Raw genomic sequence first — 22,741 nt, 5'->3', positions numbered from 1 at the left:
TTCAATCATAACTATCTGTGTCAACTATCAAGAGTTACCTTTCTCTTTTCAATTTCTATTAATGAAATTGGAATCTCATATTAATCAGCTATGTACATTTTACATATACATTTCAGCTGATACTGTACCATTAAGGAGTCTCAAATCTTCTTTTCTTTTTTTAAGCAAATCCTTACAGCAAAAGAAAGCAAGAATTAATAGTAGTTAATCCTTCCTGGTGTTTGTGTGTGCATGGGGGATCAGTGTAAAAGATGGTTACTGCTGGGTTAACTTTCATTACTCCAGCTGTTAACCAGATGTTCAAGACGAGTGAATTGCCTGGGAATGTTTTTCTTAAATTCTTCTTAATCTGTTAAATTATGCAAATGATAGAATATTTTAATCATGTACCTAAAGTTCTGCTACAAAGTTCACATAAGAATTCTGGAATTCAAATAGAATACTTTTTAAAATTATAAAGTATAAAAATAATTATGCAGCTGACAGAATATGAGGTATACTTGTGTTGTAATAAAAATGTAATATGTATAAAAATCAATAAGAAACACAGACAAAAATTCTATCTATTGAAGAATGTTTTCTTAGCACATTTAATGTGAAAGAAATTTGAGAAAACATAAAAAAATGAAGAGAAAATGGAAATAAATCCTAAATCCTCTAATATACCTGCACTTTTCAGATAATTATTTTTCAGTTATCTTTTCCTTTTTTTGTTTTATGACTGACATTGACCTACAAAAAGTCTCTGAATTCCCCTTCTTAGAATAAATGGAATGGCTGTTCTTTTTATGAAGAAAAGTAATTTTGTTTTGATTACTTCCTCCCAAGAAACCCTTACATTTCCAAAACACTGAATCTCTACCATTCAAAAAGAAAAGTTGGCATCAGCTTGATTTTCAGTATTTTGAGTATCACAAGTAAGAAAATTCAAAGAATGATTTTAATCAGAATGGATCAGGATCTATTCTTTTTCCCAATTGGATAGCACTCATTTTCAATGCCTAAGCAAATAAAAGTTGAGAATTTAAAAAGGACTTAACAAAATTAATTTAAAGACAAAGATTAAATAGCATATTCCCTAAGTAGAGAATGAACTTTTCACCTCTGTTTCTTTTTATAAGTATGCTGTATTTTCTAGTATTAGAGATGCTTAATCTAACTCTAAACTATTTTTATCTAATGTAAATGGCATCTTACCAACTTAAAATCATTAATTTAAACAAGGAAAGATCATTGTAATTCTAATTTTATTTTGATCTTCTATGATGGTAATTATAGGAAAGATTAAGCACCTTATTGTGTTAATGTGGTGCTAAGTGAAGTTCAAGGTAATTAAATCAAAGTCTTTACCATCTATACTTTTGAAGACTAAGAAATTCATATTTTTAATAGAAGAAAATATTATAAACAGCTACACTTACACCTAAATGAATATTTACATTAATTGCAAATGTAAAAATTCAAAAATATGTATATTTATGAGTAAAAAGTGTTTTATAAGCATTGTATGTCTCAGAGCAGGTCAAATCAGTACTCCCATTTTAATCACTTGGAAATTCCGTGGGAGAGATTAGATTGAAGAGGTCTTAAATAATGGACTTGGTTAAAGAAGAAGCTTCTTTAATGGTCTACAGTTTGGAAAAGACCGAGAGTTGGAAGGAGCATCAAGACACGAGACTACAAAATACACATGAGGAAATGTATTTTGGAGAGCTTAAGATAAAACTTTACGCTATTTTAAAACATCTTGTAGTTACAAAGGATTGGATGAGGTAAGCACCATTTGAACTACTGAAAAATATTAGATTGTATTTATCTTTACAGAGTGGCAATACATTGTAAGGGTTAAGAGAAGGAGTCAAATTCAGCTCTTCCCCTTCTCACCGTGATACTGGGCCTTATCATTCAGCCTTCCTTGCTAAGTGACTTCCTTGCTAATCTCCACTATCTGTGGTAAACTTCTATTAATGGACTTCTGAAGTAGCCATTCCCCACCAATGTAAGGTTAACAGAACTAAGTTTACGACATTAGGGGTTAAACTGTTCAATGTCAGTTGTAGAAAGTTACAAGTCAAATATTTAGGGTGACAGAACCTAAATTAAGCAAGGTTTGTTTAAAAAATCTGAGTATAGTGCCATCTATTAAGTTTGCTATGCTTGGTGAAAAGCACAAAACTGAGAGCCTGCTTCTCCCTCTGCCTCTGCCTCTCCACTGCAACCTGTTCGGGCTCTCTGATAAATACATAAATAAAATCTTTAAAAAAAGTAACCTGTAGGCATTTTATCTACTAAATTTGATGAGTAATCCCATCAAAACTGGCTGGCTGCTAGAACACATTTGTCCTCCTAAACATTCCTACCTGTGATCTGTAAAGAATGGATTCCAATCTGTAGTCTTTTTAGAACAAATACAAAAACATGAAATATATAAATATATATTATATATATAATATTAAATATATATAAACATAAATATAAACATACAATAACATGAAATTATGGAGGTCTATGAACATGTTTCTATATTTTAGTCAGTTCCAAAATTTACATGATGCAAAATTTAACTAATTTGTATTCCTTAAAGATTCATACATTTAACTTTTCATTACTTGACATGGCGCAGAAACCCTTGCTTATTTATATTGCAGCCTTTGTGTCCTAGAGGAAAATAAGTAGTTCTGTAAGATTACAATTTCTCCTAGTTTCTTTTTGGCCAGCATTCATCTGTCCTCATTCTCCTCTAATGCTAACACTGGACTTTCCAAAGAAACAAAAGGAAAGAAAAGATGTGTTTGTTTTCTAACTTTTTCTGACTGACATAAGAGTAGAATCTCACAATGAAGTGATGCACTGTATTTCTGATCTTCATCTGCTGGTGAGGAAAGCTAGGGCTGAACACAACTGAAGTCATAACTTTAATTTACTCTGAGCAGTCTAAAATTCAAGGTTTTCAATTACGTAAGCTGAATTAAGAGAATTGACCACTTCTGTCACATTATTAGTCTTACTACTGTTTTTTTGTATGGACTACATTTTTAAAAAATGGCATAGAGATGATGTCTCTTTTACAGACGCAGAAAATGTGGTTCACAAACATGAAGTAAACGGCCAAAGGTTACAAAGCTAGTGGAAACCAGGTCTGGGAATCAAACTGAAATGCTTGAGTGTGAAGCTCAAACTGTTATTGCCTCCACTGTTGCAGAAAAGAAAAAGAAAAACCAAGGGAGTTGAGTGTTTTCCCAATGACAGATGATCAGAGTCTTACCTAAAAATATCAAGCCTAACAATCCATCCAACAATTTGTGATACTGATCATCATAGGACAAGACCATTATTTCATATGCATACTATGAACTAAACTAATAAACCTAATCACATTTATAAGTTAATATTGACAATAATAAGAACATTTTTGGATGCCACTTCCCCTTTTCTTTCTTTCTTTCTTTTTTTTTTTTTTTAAGATTTTATTTATTTGAAAGAGAGAGAGCACAAATGGGGTGAGGGGCAGAGGGAGAAGCAGACCCTCCGCTGAGCAGGGAGCCGGATGTGGGGTTCTGGGGCTCCATGCCACAACTCCAGGATCATGATCTGAGCCGATGGCAGACGCTTAACCGACTAAGCCACTCAGGTGCCCCACTGCTTCTCCTTTTCTAAATGGCCTGCATGTATTAGTACAGTTGGACTCTCCATGCATAGACTCTCCATGGACTCTAGGCATTTCAGACAGTCATTTTTATTTTTACATCTGAGCAAAATGAAGCTTCCTCAGAGGTGACATGGCTTGTCTAAAGTTACCCAGACAACAGTGGCAAATCTCACCTGGAAGGCAGTTGTTCAGTCTTCCAATCCAAGTGTCCTTCTAATACAAAGACTATAGACAGTTGAAATTTGAATGTCACATTGCTAATTCTCTTGTTTGTAATGACAAAAGTAAAAGTTGGATAAAATTGAAAGCAAAGGGGCATCTTAGTGGCACAGTTGGTTAAGCACCTGACTCTTAATGTTGGCTCAGATCATGATCTCAGGGTGGTGGGATAGAGCCCATCAGGCTCCATGCTCAGTCCAGAGTCGGCTTGAGATGCTCTCTCTCTCCCCCTCTGCCCCTCCCCCATTAACAAACTCTGTCACTTAAATAAATATTTTTAAAAAATTGAATGTAAAAAAGTATGATCTTTTAAAAAATATAATATGTATATTGTGTTGATATTTTCTTACATCAGGCCTTAAAACAAATTTTTAAAAAGCAGGCAGCAAGCAAGACATTTTCCAGGAGATCTGACTCTGCTCAGAAGGCAAAAGGGATTCACTGCAGGTCAAGACATAAATTATAGCTTGTTTCATTTTAATATGTGTATCAGTCCTTAGAAAGAAATCAGGATATAGACTTAAACTTGACTTAACCAATAAATTCATATTGGTTTATTTATTTAAACCACAATATTATGAAGAAAGGACTAGACCAAAGGGACACATACATTTTCAGGAAAATATTCAGAGGATGGAGTTGCTTAGAAGGACAAAATCAACACTGCTTCTTGATTAATGTGGATCCGGGTCTTCAGGAAAAAGTCAGTTGGGGCAATTACCCTTTGTTAAACAATCTGTAAAATATCACTGACCAGTCCATTTTAAAAGGAAAAATGTTGATGTGATCAATGAAATAGGTGGTTCGTTTCTGAAATGAGGTATAAAGGAGAATAGACATGGTAGCTTACTTAGCTTGGATTTTTTTCTCAGGAACGTGGATATTCAGAGGGAGTAAAAGATTAAAGATAGAATACAGTACATTTCTTTTTTTTTTTTAAGATTTTATTTATTTATTTGACAGACAGAGATCACAAGTAGGCAGAGAGGCAGGCAGAGAGAGAGGAGGAAGCAGGCTCCCTGCTGAGCAGAGAGCCCGATGCGGGCTCAATCCCAGGACCCTGGGATCATGACCTGAGCCGAAGGCAGAGGCTTTAACCCACTGAGCCACCCAGGCGCCCCAGAATACAGTACATTTCTATAGGCTAAATGATCCAGAGGCATTTTCATTCTCTGGGGTCAATGAAACAAATTGACTATTTTTATCATGAATCACAATTTTATTTGTTGTGTTAAAGAAATCTAATGCAGTAAAGAGTTCCAGAATTGTCCAATTAGTGCAAGTTAACAATTACTGAGTCTCTACTATACAGTCCAAAAATCATGCTTAGTATTTTACATTAATTACTTTATTCAATGTCCTAGTCACCTCACTGTAATAATCACCTCTTCACAGACAAAGGGAGCCAAGGGTGAGAAAAGTGTGTAATAATTCTCAGGACCACAAAGTCAAAAGCAGAGAAAATGGGATCTGAACTCAGGAGGTCTAATTCAACCACTATGCAATTACTTTCTATGGGGAAATATTTGAAATTTGAAACTGAATTTATAGCTCTGGGATGGGTAGGACCTAGTAGGTAACAAAGTTCCAAAGGAAGAAAATAATCAATGAGTAAAGAGAACATAAAAGAGTATAAATTTGTTATAATATTTGTGAATTTTTCAGAAATGTAAAAGTAAATAGTTTACTTTTTTTTTCTTTTAATTAAGTAGTCTCCACACCAATGTGGAGCTTGAACTCAAGATCCTGTGATCAAGACCTGAGCTGAGATCAAGAGTCAGCCATTTAACAGACTGAGTCACCCAGGAGTCCCTACAAATGAAACTGACATGTGTTTTTAACTTTTATTTATTTTTTTATTTTTTAAGATTTTATTTATCTATTTGACAAGACAGAGATCACAAGTAGGCAGAGAGGCAGGCAGAGAGAGAGGGGGAAGCAGGCTCCCTGCTGAGCAGAGAGCCCGATGGAGGGCTCTATCCCAGGACCCTGGGATCGTGACCTGAGCCGAAAGCAGACGCCTTAACCCACTGAGCCACCCAGGCGCTCCTGTTCTTAACTGTTAGAAACCTGCTTGGCAAATGACTTACTCTTAAATCCTAAGTAAAACTTCAGTTTCTGATATCCGAGATCCATAGAATATTGCTCTGAATGTTACTTATTAAAAACACTCCTGGGCGCCTCGCCTGGGTGGCCCAGTGGGTTAAAGCCTCTGCTTTCAGCTCAGGTCATGATCCCAGGGTCCTGGGATCCAGCCCCACATCGGGCTCTCTGCTCAGCGGGGAGCCTGCTTCCTCCTCTCTCTCTCTGCCTGCCTCTCTGCCTACTTGTGATCTCTCTGTCAAATAAATAAATAAAAATCTTTAAAAAAACAAAAAACACTCCAACTGAATTTTTTTTTTTTTTTAAAGATTTTATTTATTTATTTGATAGAGATTACAAGTGGGCAGAGAGGCAGGCAGAGAGAGAGGAGGAAGCAGGCTCCCCGCTGAGCAGAGAGCCCGATGCGGGGCTCGATCCCAGGACCCTGGGATCATGACCTGAGCCGAAGGCAGAGGCTTAACCCACTGAGCCACCCAGGCGCCCCTCCAACTGAATTTTTGAACAGATTAACTTCAAGTTTAAAGCTTCCTTTGCAAAGAGTATTTTTATTCTTATCATTCCTATGTTCTCCTTATAAGTCACTCTAGTTAGATTTATTTTTAGCAAATATTAAATTAGTAAATGCAGCTTAACAGAGAATATATTCTCAAACTACTGAAAAATATGTATCTTTTCAAATCATATATATATAATACTTATGATCATTTAATGTCATAAATGCATGCATAAGTGAGTACGTGTACATGTGCGTGCTGCCTATCAATATGAACATGTGGGAAGGGAATTGATCATTCCCTCCATCCCTGCATTTTCTTCAGAACACAAGATTGAAAACAACAACAAAACAACCAACCAGAAAGCCTTTGTTTTTGCTTCTGTTTTAATTTCTCAGTTGCTCAATGGCTTCTATAACCCCCTTTGAATCCTGAAGTGTGTCTCTTGTGATTAATGAGCATACCATTCTCCAAGCTTCTTGAGAAGGGGAAAGCCAGAAAAATAATGGAAGGCACAGCCCAGTAGAGCAAAACTTGCCGGTGCCTACTAACATTGGGAAGAACTCTTCACTCTCCACTAAGGAACTCACACAGGCTTGTTTATAGTTCATAGCCACCTACTTTTCCCCTCTTGTCTCTCATGGGAGGTTAAGAATACTTCTCAACGTGACAAAAACCCACCTACTCAAAGGGAAGGTTAATTATTGCTCCATAATTAAACTCGCAAGAAAACTGTTAAGATTAATGAAGCAATGCTTACTAAGTGATTACAAGCTCCTCGTGAACTACCATAGAAATATTTGTTTACCAAAAACACCTACACAAATATTGATAACAGATTCTTTGCGAATCATTGCAGTGAGGAATCTAGATCAACATATATAAATCATAGCCTATGTATCAAAAAAAAAAAAAGAAAGAAGAAGTAACAGAAAAACAGGGAGGGAGGGAAAAGAGAGGGAAGGGGGAAGGGACAGAGAGCTGGACAAGTTTTACCTTTCGGCAAGAACTGCCATGCTAAAACGAATTTTTTTTTACTTCACTCTCTCTGTGATAATTATGACTCAGCAAAAGACTACCACAATACCCTCTCTGATCTGGGTAGGTCTGAAAATGTAGAAAAATCTAACAACTTTTAAAATAAATAACAAAAGAATGGTCTCTTGTAATATAAACATAAAATTACTGTAGTTATTTTAGTATTAATTTTAATTAGGCTAAAACATAAAATAGTAACAAATTGATAAATATTACCTAAAATGAGTTCCACAGTGTTGCCAGCAATAAATTAAAATACAGCTGCCCAGAGTACATTATGGAATATGTGGGTGAGTTTCTCCTCCCAAAATATCATTGACTGACATCACCGTCATATCATTACATTTGAATTAAAATATATGTTACCAATGTGCCTAATAAACTTTTAGCAACACCAGTCAACACAACTACTCCCCTACCCTCCACAACCAGATATTGTATCAGTTATATATGCTAGGTTAGGCTGTAGTAACAAAGACAAACCCAAAATTCCCAGTGTCTCAAAACAGAAAAAGTTCTTCCTTGCTCATGCTTCACAAATATTAGGATCAGTAAGCGCGTAAGGCAGAGGCCTCCTCTCATTTTAGACATTCAAGGACTCTGGATGACAGAGGTGCCCCTTCTCTTCAAGGACAGGTTCCCATGCCAGAGGTAAAGAGATTTTCATGTTCTTGTCCACCCAGCCAGAAACACAATTCCTCCATGTGCCCAGAATGGGAGAAGGCTAGCACTATGTAGAACCTCAAGAACACCTCAATTATCCACTCACATCGATAGAACGCCAATGCTAATGAACTTTTCGCTGTTGTTTTCATAAGCTGTTTTCAGTTATGGATCTCCCTTATATGTGAACTATCAATGGAACTCAAAATAATTTTCACTACCCTATTATCCTTATGCATTCCAAGGTGTTTGACAGTTTGCAACTGAACTCTTTGGGGATAACCAAACAACGTGGAAGAGTGTCAGAATGCATAGCACCAAATATATTACATTTATAAAGATTTAAAATTGGGGCTTCTGTATTTATCAACTAAAGTTAAAGAGTCAAAAGAGTTAAAATAATATTCATTTTTATCTGGGCAAGCTAGAATGGGAGCAAGAGGCATAACAGGAATAAGCAAATCTGCAGGAGGGTTGGGAACCTATGGTAGAAGAGGTTTGGAATCTGGATGACTAGAAGAAAAAATGAAGAATTGTGACATTCATCCTGAGTTCCGCATGGAGCTCCAGGACTAACTGATCCCAGAGAAACTCTGTAAGAAATGTTTATATGACAGGCACTAAAATGGGCCATAAACATGTCTCATACAAGGAGTGTGACAGAAAGAAGGGGTGGGGATCTCACCTATGGTCTAAACACAGCATGCGTTCATCACATGAGGTCTCTGTAAAGCATAGGCAGAAACACTACTGGCTGGCAGAAGGTAGCAAATGACCAGCAAATTGGATGAGACATGGCAGAAAAGTAACAGAGTCAGCTTATGAACATCCCCACAAGGCATTAGAGATGCCTGAAAAGCAGGACGGAATGGACTGAGGGCTTTCCTGAGGTTGGAGAGTTAGACCCAGGCAAACTTTAGAGTGCTGAATGGGAAGGAGCAGCGGTTGGAGAAAAATTAAGCACGGATAAATGGGCCACAGACCTATGGATTCCAAACAAATAAAGAATTTTGTTCTGAGCAAAATGCAATAAAAACAAAATGCCAGTTCTTACACATTCTTGGTGATCAAAACACTAAATATTTTAGTTCCTCAGAGGAAGAAAGTTTCTGCCATTAATTTCTTATATGTAGCTTCATATGGAGTCTTCTAAGATTTAGAGTTCGGCAGCGGTTTTTCAAGCAGAGTTGCCTCTGGGACCAACACAGGAAGAAAGGAGACTGATGAGGTCAGGCTCTAGGCCTCCTTCCCACCTCTACCAAAACAACTCCATTTTAAAAAATCTTGGGGTGCCTGGGTGGCTCAGCCATTAAGCAGCTGTCTTCAGCTCAGGTCATGATCCCAGGGTCCTGGGATGGAGCCCTGCATTGAGCTCCCTGCTCTGCGGGAAGCCTGCTTCCCCCTCTCCCACTCCCCCTGATTGTGTTCCCTCTCTTTGTTGTCTGTTTCTGTCAAATAAATAAATAAATCATCTTTATAAATAAATAAATACATCCTTTTTTTAAAATAATATTGGCTTTTATTTAGAAAAAATATTCCATTGCTAAGGAAAAAGGAAACGTTATATTAATTCACATTCTACATGTACTTATTTCTTTCACCTTAATCAGTTTTTACAACTTAGTGGATCAACTTCTATTCTGCTTCCAAACTCTCTCCTCTGCTCCATTTCTGTGGTTTTTGTGGTCTCCGGATCCAGAGGCCAGGAGCAAGTACACATCATTTTTATTATGCCTGGAACTCATTTATGCCCTTATCACCAACTGAACACCAAAATATGGTCATCAGAAAATTCCAGGGAAATCACTAAGACAGAAAAAAGCCATAGGTGTTTTTTTTTTTTTTTTTTAAAGATTTTATTTTTATTTATTTGACAGAGAAATCACAAGTAGGCAGAGAGGCAGGCAGAGAGAGAGGGGAGGAGGCTCCCCGCTGAGCAGAGAGCCCGATGCGGGGCTTGATCCCAGGACCCTGAGATCATGACCTGAGCTGAAGGCAGAGGCTTAACCCACCGAGCCACCCAGGCACCCAAGCCATAGGTTCTTAAGAGAGCAGATTGTAATATACTACAAACAACGGGATTAAAATATTCTCTGCTGTGCAAATGGAACAATGATGCTTCACAGCCATTTACTTCATCATATTTGAAAGTAAAACCTACTGACTTTTTTTTTTTTTAAAGCAGTTGTTCTTGGTTAATTTCTCAGGCACATGTATTAAAAAATACACACTGTTTGCCCTACAAGTTACAAAAACCAAGGCCAGCCAAAGAGAGCTGACCACAGCCTGACATATCTATAAAGAAAGCTGACCTCTCTGAGAAGCCAAAGTAAACTCAAATTTCTCAGTCTACAGTGCAGAAGCAGATCTTTGAAAGTTTGCCAGATTTATGTAGAAAGATTACATAAACAGATTTTTGTCTTCCCAAGGTGCCCTCTTTTCCACATTACAATTATTATGACTAGCTACATAAGAAGAAACATTTCCAAAAGCATCCAGTATATAAAAAATATTTGTTATGTATTACTTATTTAGAAAAATCATAAAGCTCTGTTTCAACATAATTTGTTTGCACATAATTTTTGAAAAGTACTTCTTTTTTTTCCTCTTGGGATCCTTCCTTGATATGAAAGGCAACAAACAGACTAACATGGAGAAAAAAGTAAAAAACTGTAATTTTTATTATGAAACTACAAGGGCAAACTTAGATGCCTCAATTTGGTTTTTGTAATGAAACAAAGAAAAAACATGCTTTCTGTGTGCTTTCTTGTTTTGCTTTGAGGGGGATGGTGAAATCAATAGGCAAAATGAAACTGAAATTCTATTTTCATTTTCCATTTTCCATCATTTCCACTTCTACTTACATCATGATGATATAAAATTAGAACAAAATCTTAATCTGTCAGTATTTTTTAAGTCTTATGTGGGAATCTTGAAGTCATTTGTTTTTATTTTTATTTATTTATTAAAAAAATTTTTTTTAAAGATTGTATTTATTTATTTAACAGAGAGAGATCACAAGTAGGCAGAGCAGCAGGCAGAAAGAGAGGGGGAAGCAGACTCCCCGCCGAGCAGAGATCTCAATGCGGGGCTCGGTCCCAGGACCCTGGGACCATGACCTGAGCGGAAGACAGAGGCTTTAGCCCACTGAGCTACCCAGGCGCCCCTTGAAGTCATTTGTTTTTAATGATCAATTCACAATTTTTTTTTTTTTTTTTACATATCCAGGCCAGTTTAAATGTTCTGGGGTCACATCAATGCTGAAAATGTTGTATATGAATAGGAATGTATGCTGTATATGAATGTATATGTATTATATAATTTAAGAATTAGCTAAGTAATCCACAAACCAACAAGTATATATACAAAAATACTTGTAGGGCCTAAATTCAAGGAGTTATAAAGATAAACACGTTGATTCCGAGAGAGGATTAAGTGTAAAAAAAAAATCATTTCAACTGAGCCAAAAACATGGCCAACTGATGTTAATTTTCATTAACTCAATTCTTTAAATTCTTATTATTTCCCCATTTACTTGAGCTGGTTTATATGCTAATCTGTGAAAGGGCTAAAAAATATGTAAGACCTTTAGCCCCTTAAAAGAAAGGCTCGAAACTTAAAATGCTGTTTTCCGACCATGCTCTAAAGAAATCAGAAACCACTTCACCACCAAAATTATACACCCCTATACTAGTCAGGGTCCCAGTAAGGTAAAATGGTGTCCTCAATTAAGATAACTTGAGAAAATATTAAGGCATGGATTGTGCTTGGCGAAACCAAGGAGAGAGAGCACAGCTCTCAGGGTTAGAAACAGCAGAGAGCCATACTCCCCATAGGCGAAAGGGATGAGAGGAGAGGGGGTTCCCAGAGGTCCAAGGGTAAGCCCACCTCACTGAAGCTCTGACCTTCAACAGAAGAAGGGAGTCTGGACCTCTCTCTTCTCCCACCCTCAACAAACTATTTCTCAGGGTACCATAGAATAACTAAAAAATGTAAGACATGCTTTTCCCCCAAAACACAGATTTCCCTAGAAAATGAGACTGAAATGAAAATCCAAGATAGATGTTGCTAAATCGTCTTAGTAAATCTACACAGCCTCTGAACTTGAAATACAACACTCTTTAAATTTAAGGAGCTTAGACTGAAAATTATTCTGTGAGATTGACAACAGATTATTTAAATAATATATACCACATAGAACAACAATCTAATAGATCAAAGCTTTAATTTGTAAAGACCACTCTGTATTAAGTAGTATAGTGAAGTATACTCTGATTATTATCCTGGCTAGATACCAGATATATATATATTTTTAATCAAACAGTAGAACTGTCACACAGTCCTAAATGACTGTGCCTCTTTCATGTTAGAGAAATGGTATTAAATATAAATTCCAAGAAGACTTAAATTTGGCTGAAACAATGTTCCCATCATATATTTGCAGATTGGGAATCCATTAATCAGGTTAAGATTTGCACTACCTAACACCTAAAGTCCCTCATATATCTGAGAAATTGTGATTCAGATTCAAGCACTCCAGAGACGGTGAGAACTCCTCTAGTTTTTCATTTGAACCAATTTGTATTAAATTTTTAGAGAAAGGAAAACCATAGTCTTTAGGGTATTCTATATATTCAATGGAACAAATAGTATGTGTTTCACATAATTATTCTTGAAATAAAATAATATATGCAACAGAGCCTGGAAAACTGGAAAGCATTTTCTCAATGTTAGATTTTAATATATTCTTTAAATTTATAAGATGCTTATTATAATACTTTACTCCCTTGTTTTTCTCAGGAGTGGTATTAGAGGAGGCTTCTCTTTAAAACATTTACTGGAAAACAGATTGTTTAGATACGTAAGCATAGAAATTAATTTTTTAAAAATTATCAAAAATTTTAAAATTACCTTAAAAGTGAGGAATACCAGTAGAAATGTTATGAAAGAAATACCGTGTAACACCCACCCAGCATGAATTACCCAGGAGAGATGATATTTCTGTGATGTTTCTATCACCTAAACATATTTATTGCTAAAAAGTAATTTCATCAAGGTAGCCTTCTCTGGTTGACTCCCCAAATGTTTTAATGCTTTTTACTCTGTTGAAGTGTATCTAAGTTGTATTCTAAATCAGTTGACCCTTGAACAACATGGGCTTGAATTGCCCATGAATGAGTGAATGAGTCCACTTACGCTCAGATTTCTTTATATACATACAGTACTGTATTATAAATGTATTTTCTCTTATGATTGTCTTAATATTTTCTTTTCTCTAGCTTGCTAAAAGAATACAGCATGTGTGTGTGTGTGTGTGTGTATACACACAAAATACGTTAATTGACTATTTATATAATTGGTAGGGCTTCCCATCAACAGCAGCCTATTAGAAGTTAAATTTTGGGGGAGTCGAAAATTATATGCAGATTTTCAACTGTGTCTATAACTTCCCTGGTGTTTGAGGGTCAACTGTATTATAGTCTGGTTCTATCAGTGTTCTAGTATCTTTTCCATGCACATAGTTATTCTGTTTTCCTAAACAACAGAATACTCCCAAAGAAACTTATTATCCAGAAGAAATATTCAGAGAATATAATATCCAGGATTAGGTTGGCAGGCAAATTATTTCATTTAACATAGTAAAAACCAAACAGTAACTATTTTACCTTCATGTTCTATAAGGTGTTCCAAACGTTAACGATTATGTGATGGGGATGGGCGTGGTTATAGTGAAAATGGATATCAGCAAACATGTAAGATTTCAGAAAAGACTCCTATTTACTTAATTTTGAGAGAAACAGCTCCATACTAATGTATTCATTATGAATTTGTTACTTATTATACTTTCTGTCTATAGCAGAAATACATTATTTATTAACCTTTAACACATAGCTAGGTCATTCTCTGCAAGTGAGCAAAATTTCTGAATGGTAGTTGAAAGATAATTGAACATAGAGCATTTAGCACTTCATGGAGTCTTATAGATCACATTTTGTAGTTTTTCTTCAAGAAAACATCAGAATCTTTAAATGAGTACTAAAAAAATTTGTTTTCTTTTCTATATCTGAATATATAAGCATTTGGGGGAACCCTGGGGCTTACTGGTATGTGATCACAATCCAGTGATCCTACTTTTTTCCCCAAATAGTTTAATATGGGCTAATATTTCATGATAATTCTTTTTCAAAATACATTTCAAAACATGAATTTAATTTTGCATAATGCAGCAAAGAGTAAAATAGTTATGAAACTGTTCAATTTAAATGGATTTGCAGGCTATCAGCAATGATATCCAAAGGACATCTTCCCAGGCCTAGGATGACTCACACACCACTAGCTTGATCTATTTGACGTATTAGTCATGCCTCCATCAACACACAGGTACTGAGATGCTACCTTTTCTGTATCTAATACAAAACAGATAAACATTCAAGATGCTTAACGATCCTCTGTTTAATGCCTTAAATTCCTAAACAAGTTCAAATAATTAAATGACAGTCTGCTTCATTATTTATTATTAATCCTCTATCATTTATAGCCAAAAGAATAAAAAAGACATTCAAAAGCTGAATTGAGGGCCTACTATAACTTGAGCAATGGACTAAGTGTTCGACATGTTCAATCTCGTTTAATTCAACACTCTACTACTGAAGATGGATGAAGCAAGCTCAGTCACCTGACAGATGCTACCAGGAGGCTGAGTCATTCAGAGGACTCAAGTGTACACCCAAATACCTTGCATTTCAATGAAGTGATATACTTAGAAAAATTGCATACCTCTCTGATTTTTATTAGTTAATTGATTTGGGAAGAAATTTCCACAGAGCTGACAGGAACTAAAATATTCCAAGCCATTAATTTTATTAGGTTCTTCAAATTCAATGCATTATGTCATTTCCTGTTCTCCTACACCCTGAGAAATAAGCATCACTAACAATCTAAGAAGGGGAAAGTAGTAATACAGAGTAACAATCACGATGTGGAAGAGTTAGATTCAAACTCGAAATAGTAGATTTTAAAACCCAGCAAAGATATTTTGAAAAAATAAGAAAAGTTTATTTTTTTAATGAACATTGATTTGAGACCCAACAGCCACATGACTTCAGGTAATGTATACCAGTTATTCTAAAGAATATTATATTTTATAAAAGCCTTCAGTTTAACAATAAAATCGCTTCTATTAGGAAATGAAGTCCATAAGGTAAAGCATGAAGCTGAACTCTAAGCAAAATTTCCTTGTCAATTTTGGAAGAAAACCAACCTACAGTACATATATCTACAACTATCATAAAACCCACTGACACATCTTGACAAATACGTGCAAGCATGGAACATATGTGCACACACACAAATTTTCTTTTTTTTAAGATATTATTTATTTATTTGTCAGGGAGGGAAAGAGCACAAGTGGGGAGGCAAAGGGAAAGGGAGAAGCAGGTTCCCCACTGAGCAGGGAGCTTGATGAGGAACTCAGTTCCAGGACCCTGGGATCATGACCTAGCCAAAGGCCATCCCAAAGGTGGCTTAGTCAGTCTTAACTGACTGAGCCACCCAGTCAGTCTTAACTGACTGAGCCACCCAGTCAGTCTTAACTGACTGAGCCACCCAGTCAGTCTTAACTGACTGAGCCACCCAGGCATCCCCACCCACAAGTTTTCATGTTAATATTTTAATTTATCGCCCACAAAAATATGTTGCCATATAATGGAATTTTGTTTTATTAACAGATAGATAAGATATCCTAAATTGTTTGTCAAAATTCAAAAATGGCAAAAGTAAAAATTATGGCATTTTACTTCATCAGAACTATAATTTTAATGATATTCTACTCTTATTACATTTTACAGATTATTAAATAGGAGTGAATAACAGAAGCACTGAACTTGACATGCAAATCCTCCTTTCCTCTTTCTTGGAAAGAGTTTGCATGTTTGTCTTCAAACTGCTAGAGAGGACTGGGAAATGTCATTACTGTACAAGTAATGCTAGAGTCAGAAAAGAGATACATAAAGAGAAATGAAAACAGTTAAACAGAAACTGGCAAATTTTCTTACCATTGTTTTTGTAGATAGTCATATGTAGAAAGTTATATGGACCATAAGTCTTGTTATATATATATATATATATATATATAAATTAAGAATATTTCCTAATGGTTCAATTTTCTTGTTTAAAAAGTGATGTTAAATAATAATGTTGAGATCAGAAACTGGCATAAATAACACATTGATGGAATAGGAATAAATAAATAAATAAATGGTAGCCATCTTCCCCTAAAAAAACAGAACGTAAAAGGTGGCCTCTTTCCCCAAATGAGGTAGTTTTATTCTTTTGATTGTATCCATGTATTGCTATCTTTCCTATTGAGATCTTTGTTTTGATCATTTGACATTCAATATTTACTGAAGCTCTATTAAGAATGTCATAGACCACTGAAGTCCCATTCTTTATGCTTGAAGAATTCCCAGGTCTAGTGGAGGGAGACGGAAATATAAACAGAAAATACACTGCAAACCGCAGTATGATAAATGCTAGAACAGAAGTACAGTTTGTGCAGAGCACTATGGGATGCAGCCAAGGGGCAGAGAAACTCTCGGGCTCCGCATCTTCAAGGAACAACAGACTCAATATGCCTTTCTACATTCCAATAGAGTGTGTGGGATCATGGCATTTACAAAGGGAGTAAGATCCAAGGACAGTAAAGAGAAAGGTGAAAAGTGCTGAACAGTTCTGAGGGTAAAAAAAGCAAAAGTAGAAAGAAATGAAAACACACTGAGACACCAATTGCTCTAGATGACAAAACGGGTACCTAGAACTGTGAACATACACACAACCCCAGGCTAGATTTTACACAGGCACATAGTGAGTCTTCCCCTTGGGTGACAGAATATCAAGGATTAGTACAGGCAGAGTGAAAAGACAAATGAGTATGTGTGTTCAGATTTCCTGGAATCTATACAGGGATCCCAATTTCCCTTCACATAAGTAGCACCATTGATGTAAGTAGGAAACAAAGGTTCCATTAAGGTTTATTATGTGACTTAGATACCCTGGTAGAGAATTTTTCTGCCAAAACTGTTTTAGTTGCTTATTTTAGGTGAAGTGGTAAGAAGTAAGATCTTATAGCACATCTTATATTTTAACTAATATTTATATATATAATATATTTTAACTAATCCAGAATCATCTATGGTAGGAAAAAAAAAAAAAAGTTCTACAAAATCTAGTAAAGGCCTCAAGAATACAAGCTAGTACCTCCCAGACTTACATCTGAAAACCAGGTAACAGCAATATCATTTGAGCTTTCTTTAAAAAAAAAAAAAAAAGTTACATACATTAAATGTAGACAGCTTTTTTTTTTTTTTTAAATAATGCCTGAAATAAGACATCATTATTTTAAAAGGCTTCATTTTGTCGGTTTACTTGGTTTTCAAATTTTCACATAAAAATTGGGGAATGGCAACTAAGTTTTTATAATCATATATCATCCTCAAATATATCAAACATGATCTTAAAAAACAAGATACTTAAATGTATTAGTACTTAACTAGTTAATACTTTAATAAAGCATCAGTCCAATTATTTACTTTTATAATACATTCAAGATCACATTTGTAATCGCTGGGGTCATCACTATAAACAGTGGTAGTTTTCTTCTTGCTGTTTTCTGGCTATGAAATTCTTCAGTACATGAATGTATTATTAACAGACATTTTAGTAGAAATCCTACATCAACAAAATTAACAGCCCAGTCCTGGGAGCCTATAATTTCCTCAAATACTAACTAAATAGGATTTGTGATCTCAGTGGACACATTCAAAATATTCAGCATTTGGTACACCATTCCCATCACCACCAGCACCGCACAAAACAACCTAGAATTGCATCTATTGCATGTAAAGAGTCTTCTGTCCAATTTGTGCCACTTCTATGATGTAATGGATGTAGAAAATATTTCCACTCAAGGTTTTCAGTACTTGTTACAGTGAATAAAACAGAAGTAAAGAAAAACTATGGGAAAAAAAAAAAGAAAAACTATGGAGAATAATTGTGTATTTATTCCCTTGATGACTTAAATTATAGTCTATTTTTCTATAGAAAATGGAAGTCATTTATTAATGTAAAATGTAAGTAGAATTTTTAAAGACTTATTTTAAAACCTGGGATTACATGTTACCATATAAAGTAAAGACATTTTGGAATAAAATTAAGTAGGAGTAGCACAACTGTATGTAATTATTAACCTCTAACCTTGTTAATATCATTATGTGGTAGTTTATTTGAAATGGTAATAAATAATTCTTTCATAAGATTTTATATAGCGTTTATATAAAATATTTAAGATTTAATATATTTTGCATAAATCTTACAAAATTTAAGAGTCTGCAGATTTTCACATTCTTTTCCTACAAAGCAGCATAGTCAAAAAGGTCTTCTTTCAATGAGGTAAGGAATGCTGAATATATAAGAACTACTTATAAATGCATCAGCTACAATTATGTCATCAGGAAATACTTATCCTTACCTTTCTGACTCAGAATACCCAAACAATTAAAGAACACACATTTAGAATAAAGAGAATACAGACTGTTCAATTTTACTGATACAGCATATATTCTTCCCCTATTATATAAAGTTTTCCTAGTTCAGTTCTATTAACACAATAACAATTTTAACATAATCACTTATTTGTTTTGGAGCTATTCCTTTCTCATTTTGCCAGCTAATTAGCCGAAACACATAGACATGGTCCCACGTGTTATACATCGAATGTGTAAAATCACTCATATTCTTACTCATTTACAAAACAAATGACAATCGAGTCCAACTTCTATAAATCCTAGCACTGTTTCAACCCACATCTCACGATCATGACCTGCAAAATCTTTGAAAATCATGCTTAATGCGCACACAACTTTGTTTTCATGACTTGCTACCATTCATAAAAAAAGCTTCCAAAACTAGATTCACTTTCCCACTCCTCACAGGCAGTCAATTTCATGACAGAATTGTAACCACTGATAAAAGAGATTCTAGATTTTATTAAAACAGCAATAAAACAAACAGACAAATACTAGTTTCTGGTGTTAATTGTCTTATTAGCCAGCTTGTAGCATCACATTTTCTGTGTGTACTGTAGCTTCTTATTCTAGGGGACACTAATTAGTTTTAAATGGTGTTAAATACCATCCCTGCAGTTGCAAGTGCTTCTCTGGGATTTTTACTAGAGAAAAGAACTCCTGTAATTTAAAACCACTTTGTTTTCTTCAGCCACAGCTGTTAGTGAAACACTGACCTGTAGAAATCTTAAAGGTTTTCAACCCTCTCTCATTGCCATTAGTCTGCATTTATTTTCTAACACATCATCTCCCCGTGTACGATTGCTCTTCCATAATCCCCATCCCCCAAATTGCTTTCAGCAGAGAAACCGCATCTAGCTAGTTAAGCCCTTCGCTCTCTTTCCCTCCCACCCCCACCCCTTACAAAGCCTTGGCTACTCTTAAAGAAAATTCTCCAACAACGTGTCAATTTTATATTGGCCACAAAGACAACTTCTGTTGGGGGAGGGGGAGGAAAGAGGGACTGGAGCTTGGCTGTCCCTTTCCACAGACAGGGATCTTTGTGGCAATCAGAAAACATTTCCTGCATAAAAAATCAACACACTCTCTAGTTGCAGGGTTGGGGAGGGAGAACGAATACGCATCAGCCGTGTCCTCAAAGGAATGGAACACATCCGTTAACCTTCCAAACAGGAAAGTCATTTTCTCAAAAATATGTCAGCTTTCTTGCATTATTAAACGTAATCCACAATCTGAAATCCTCTAGTAGCTCCCCCACTGGGAACTGGGAGAAAGCTATAAATCACTCCTGTACTTTTCTCTTTTTCCTCTGCATTTCCGTTGCACTATTTGTTCCACCTAGTTCATCTCTGACACGCTCCCACTCTCCTCGTGTATATCAACAAGGGACCAAGGAGAGCAAAAATCACGCAAGAGGGCAATCAGGTTTTACAGGATCAGCCTGTGCTTTAATTCTACCCTGCCTCCAAGTGGCTTCACAGCAAGGAGACCCCAGAGTCTGCGCTTCCCGGTGGGGTTTCGAAAGAGCAAGCACACGGGATTTATTGTGAGAAGCACTTTTCTTTTCTTTCTTCCTTTCTTTTTTATTTATTTATTTTTTTAATGATAGGGCCTTCGGGGAGGGGGACACCCTTGTCTTCAGGTGTCAGAAAGTCATTTAGTCCAAATAGGCACTTTACTGAGTTTGTGTCATCTTTTAGTCCTGCTTCCCCAACTTCGGGCAGTACAGCTAAAGGGGTTTTGGTTGACACAGTGAGGCAGAGAGGGCAAAGGTGAGAGGAAGGGAAGTGTACTTTTTACAGGGCTGTAGCATCAAGTAGAAATCCTACAAATCCCTTTCAAGGAGTGTGCATGAGAGCGTGATTGTGTAGAGGTAGATTCTCCCTGAGGGGCTGCAGCCAATAAAGACCCCCGCCCCCACCTCAGCAACCTCCACTGCAAACTGGCTCCACGTTTTTGACACACTACCAGGGCATCTTGATGAGGGCTTTCCTATCCTCACCGCCCCATTCTAAAATCCTGAAACCCCAAACTAGCCTAAGAGACCTTTACTAGTGAAGATCACAAATCAAATGACTTCAAAGATGACAGAGTTAAAGACCAAAGATTAAGCCCTTGTGTTGAAATAGCACATCTTAATGCCATTTCCCAACACCCCTCCCTCCCATCTCCCCCTCTCTGCTGAGCACTTACCTTCTTTGGGCGGTCGCTTGGCCTCCCTGGTAAGATTGCAGACCTGGGTAGTTTGCAGCTCCTGGGTCAGGCAGCCCTCGGTCTGCTCATTCAGGGGTAACACCACGTTATTTAACAAAACCAGCGACTGGTCGTCGATCCCCCACTCTCCCAAATGCTGAGGGCAGGTGCATTTTGTATACATGATCCCACATGATTCCGTTCTCCCATTTTCTGATTTTAAGCAGCTCTCCAGCCAAGTGCATAATACATGGCAACCAAACTGGCTCGGGCTCACCTTGTTCAATACCAAAAACTCAAAAAAAGATTTCTGATCTTCTTCCCCTTTTTTCTGTAATCCTGGGAAATCGGTTGGAAACACCCGACGTATCTGAATAAAATTTTTATCATACTGTAGAAAAACGAAAGCATTCTTGGAATCGCAGAGTTGCATTATAGAATGATTCTTTCTTAAAAGATCCTTTATTTTTTCATGGGAAAAATGATCAAACTGATAAGCCAAGAGGGAAAAGTTAGAGCAGCTAAGGTCCTTTTTGGAAAATTTCAGGTAAATGCTATATTTGGTTGGATCTGGATTTTCCAGCGTCCAAGTGCAGTTTGTAAAGTTTTTGGGAAACATTTCACTTACAGAATACGATCCATAAATGACTCCCTTCACCAAAGTTGAACACCAGAAGTCTTGGGCAGCATTAAATCCAAACATAACCAGGAGATAGGTGGAAAATATATAAATCAGCAGGTTACGAACAGCCTTCATCCTATGTCATTTGGCCTGTAAAAATGGCAATGAAAGTAAAATGCAAGTAGGAGTCTACGCGCATTTAAAAAAGAAACTCCTTCCAATATTACAGCCAGCTGTTTTCAAGATTTCAGTAAAAAAGCCTTTTTAAAAGAAGGGCAGGTATTTTTTTTTTTTATTTTATAACGCTAGGAAATTATCTGTTGCTGTGTGAACAGCGCCCTCACGTGGTCATTCACAATGGCCAAATTCTCCACATTCAATTTAAAAATAATATTTAATAGATGATTAACAGGAATGCTCTAATTTATCTACCAGGATTTCCTCCAAGTGAATTATGATTCTATTGAAAGAAGAGGAAAACATATCTTTTTAAAATATCATAACCTAAATTTTAATTTTTGAAATATTTTTAAGCAACCTATACAACATTTTCTCATTCGGCCTGCAGTAAACATCATCATACAAAATCTAATCTGATAATCTAGGAACAGCTGTCATCACATTATTTCTTTTATCTTAAATATGGAAAGCAATTTCGATAAAGGATAGCCACAATTTTAAAAAACATGAAAGATAATTTGTTGAGGATGAAACATCATCTCCCAAATGTCCATACTTGTCTTTGCAGGGACCACCATGTGAACTGATGGGAATTCCTGTGCAAAAACACTGGCATTCATGTGGATTAATAGAATTTTAAAACCATCATCTGAGAAAGGGCATAGATGGGTAGATACGAGGGAAAGACTTGTTGTTCAACATCACCAGTGAGAACCAGGATTTAAGGCAGTCATTTCAATGTGACATGCCCTCTTGGGATACATAAAGTGGATCACTGTATTAGTATCTGTATCCAAAGGCGATGTCAGTGAAAAATCCCAGAACCACAGTAATTGAGCCGGCTTCAGCCTTTTAATTTTTTTTTAATTAGGGCTATTTTATCTAGAGTTATCTACTGTAATTTAAGATTTACACATGGTAGATAAAAGACATGAGCATTTTCTTTCCTAGCAGATTTCAATTACTGAATTGCTCTCTTCCCAACAAGAGCTCCAAAGCT

At 36.1% G+C, this 22,741-nt stretch overlaps 1 protein-coding gene across 1 annotated transcript in view; it reads right to left on the bottom strand.

The window, feature by feature from the left end:
• The window catches only part of ADGRB3 (adhesion G protein-coupled receptor B3), a gene marked incomplete at both ends in the record, with an annotated part of 726,387 nt that extends 704,691 nt beyond the window's left edge, over nt 1–21,696 (bottom strand). The window contains one exon of the mRNA XM_080805127.1: nt 20,940–21,696. Coding sequence (XP_080661253.1) covers nt 20,940–21,696 — 757 coding nt within the window. The remainder of the gene's footprint in view (nt 1–20,939) is intronic.
• Nucleotides 21,697–22,741: the final 1,045 nt, after the last annotated feature.

This window comes from Martes martes, assembly GCF_963455335.1.
Source record: "Martes martes genome assembly, chromosome: 6".
NCBI lineage: Eukaryota > Metazoa > Chordata > Mammalia > Carnivora > Mustelidae > Martes > Martes martes.
This window is presented reverse-complemented; position numbering and strand designations above follow the sequence as displayed.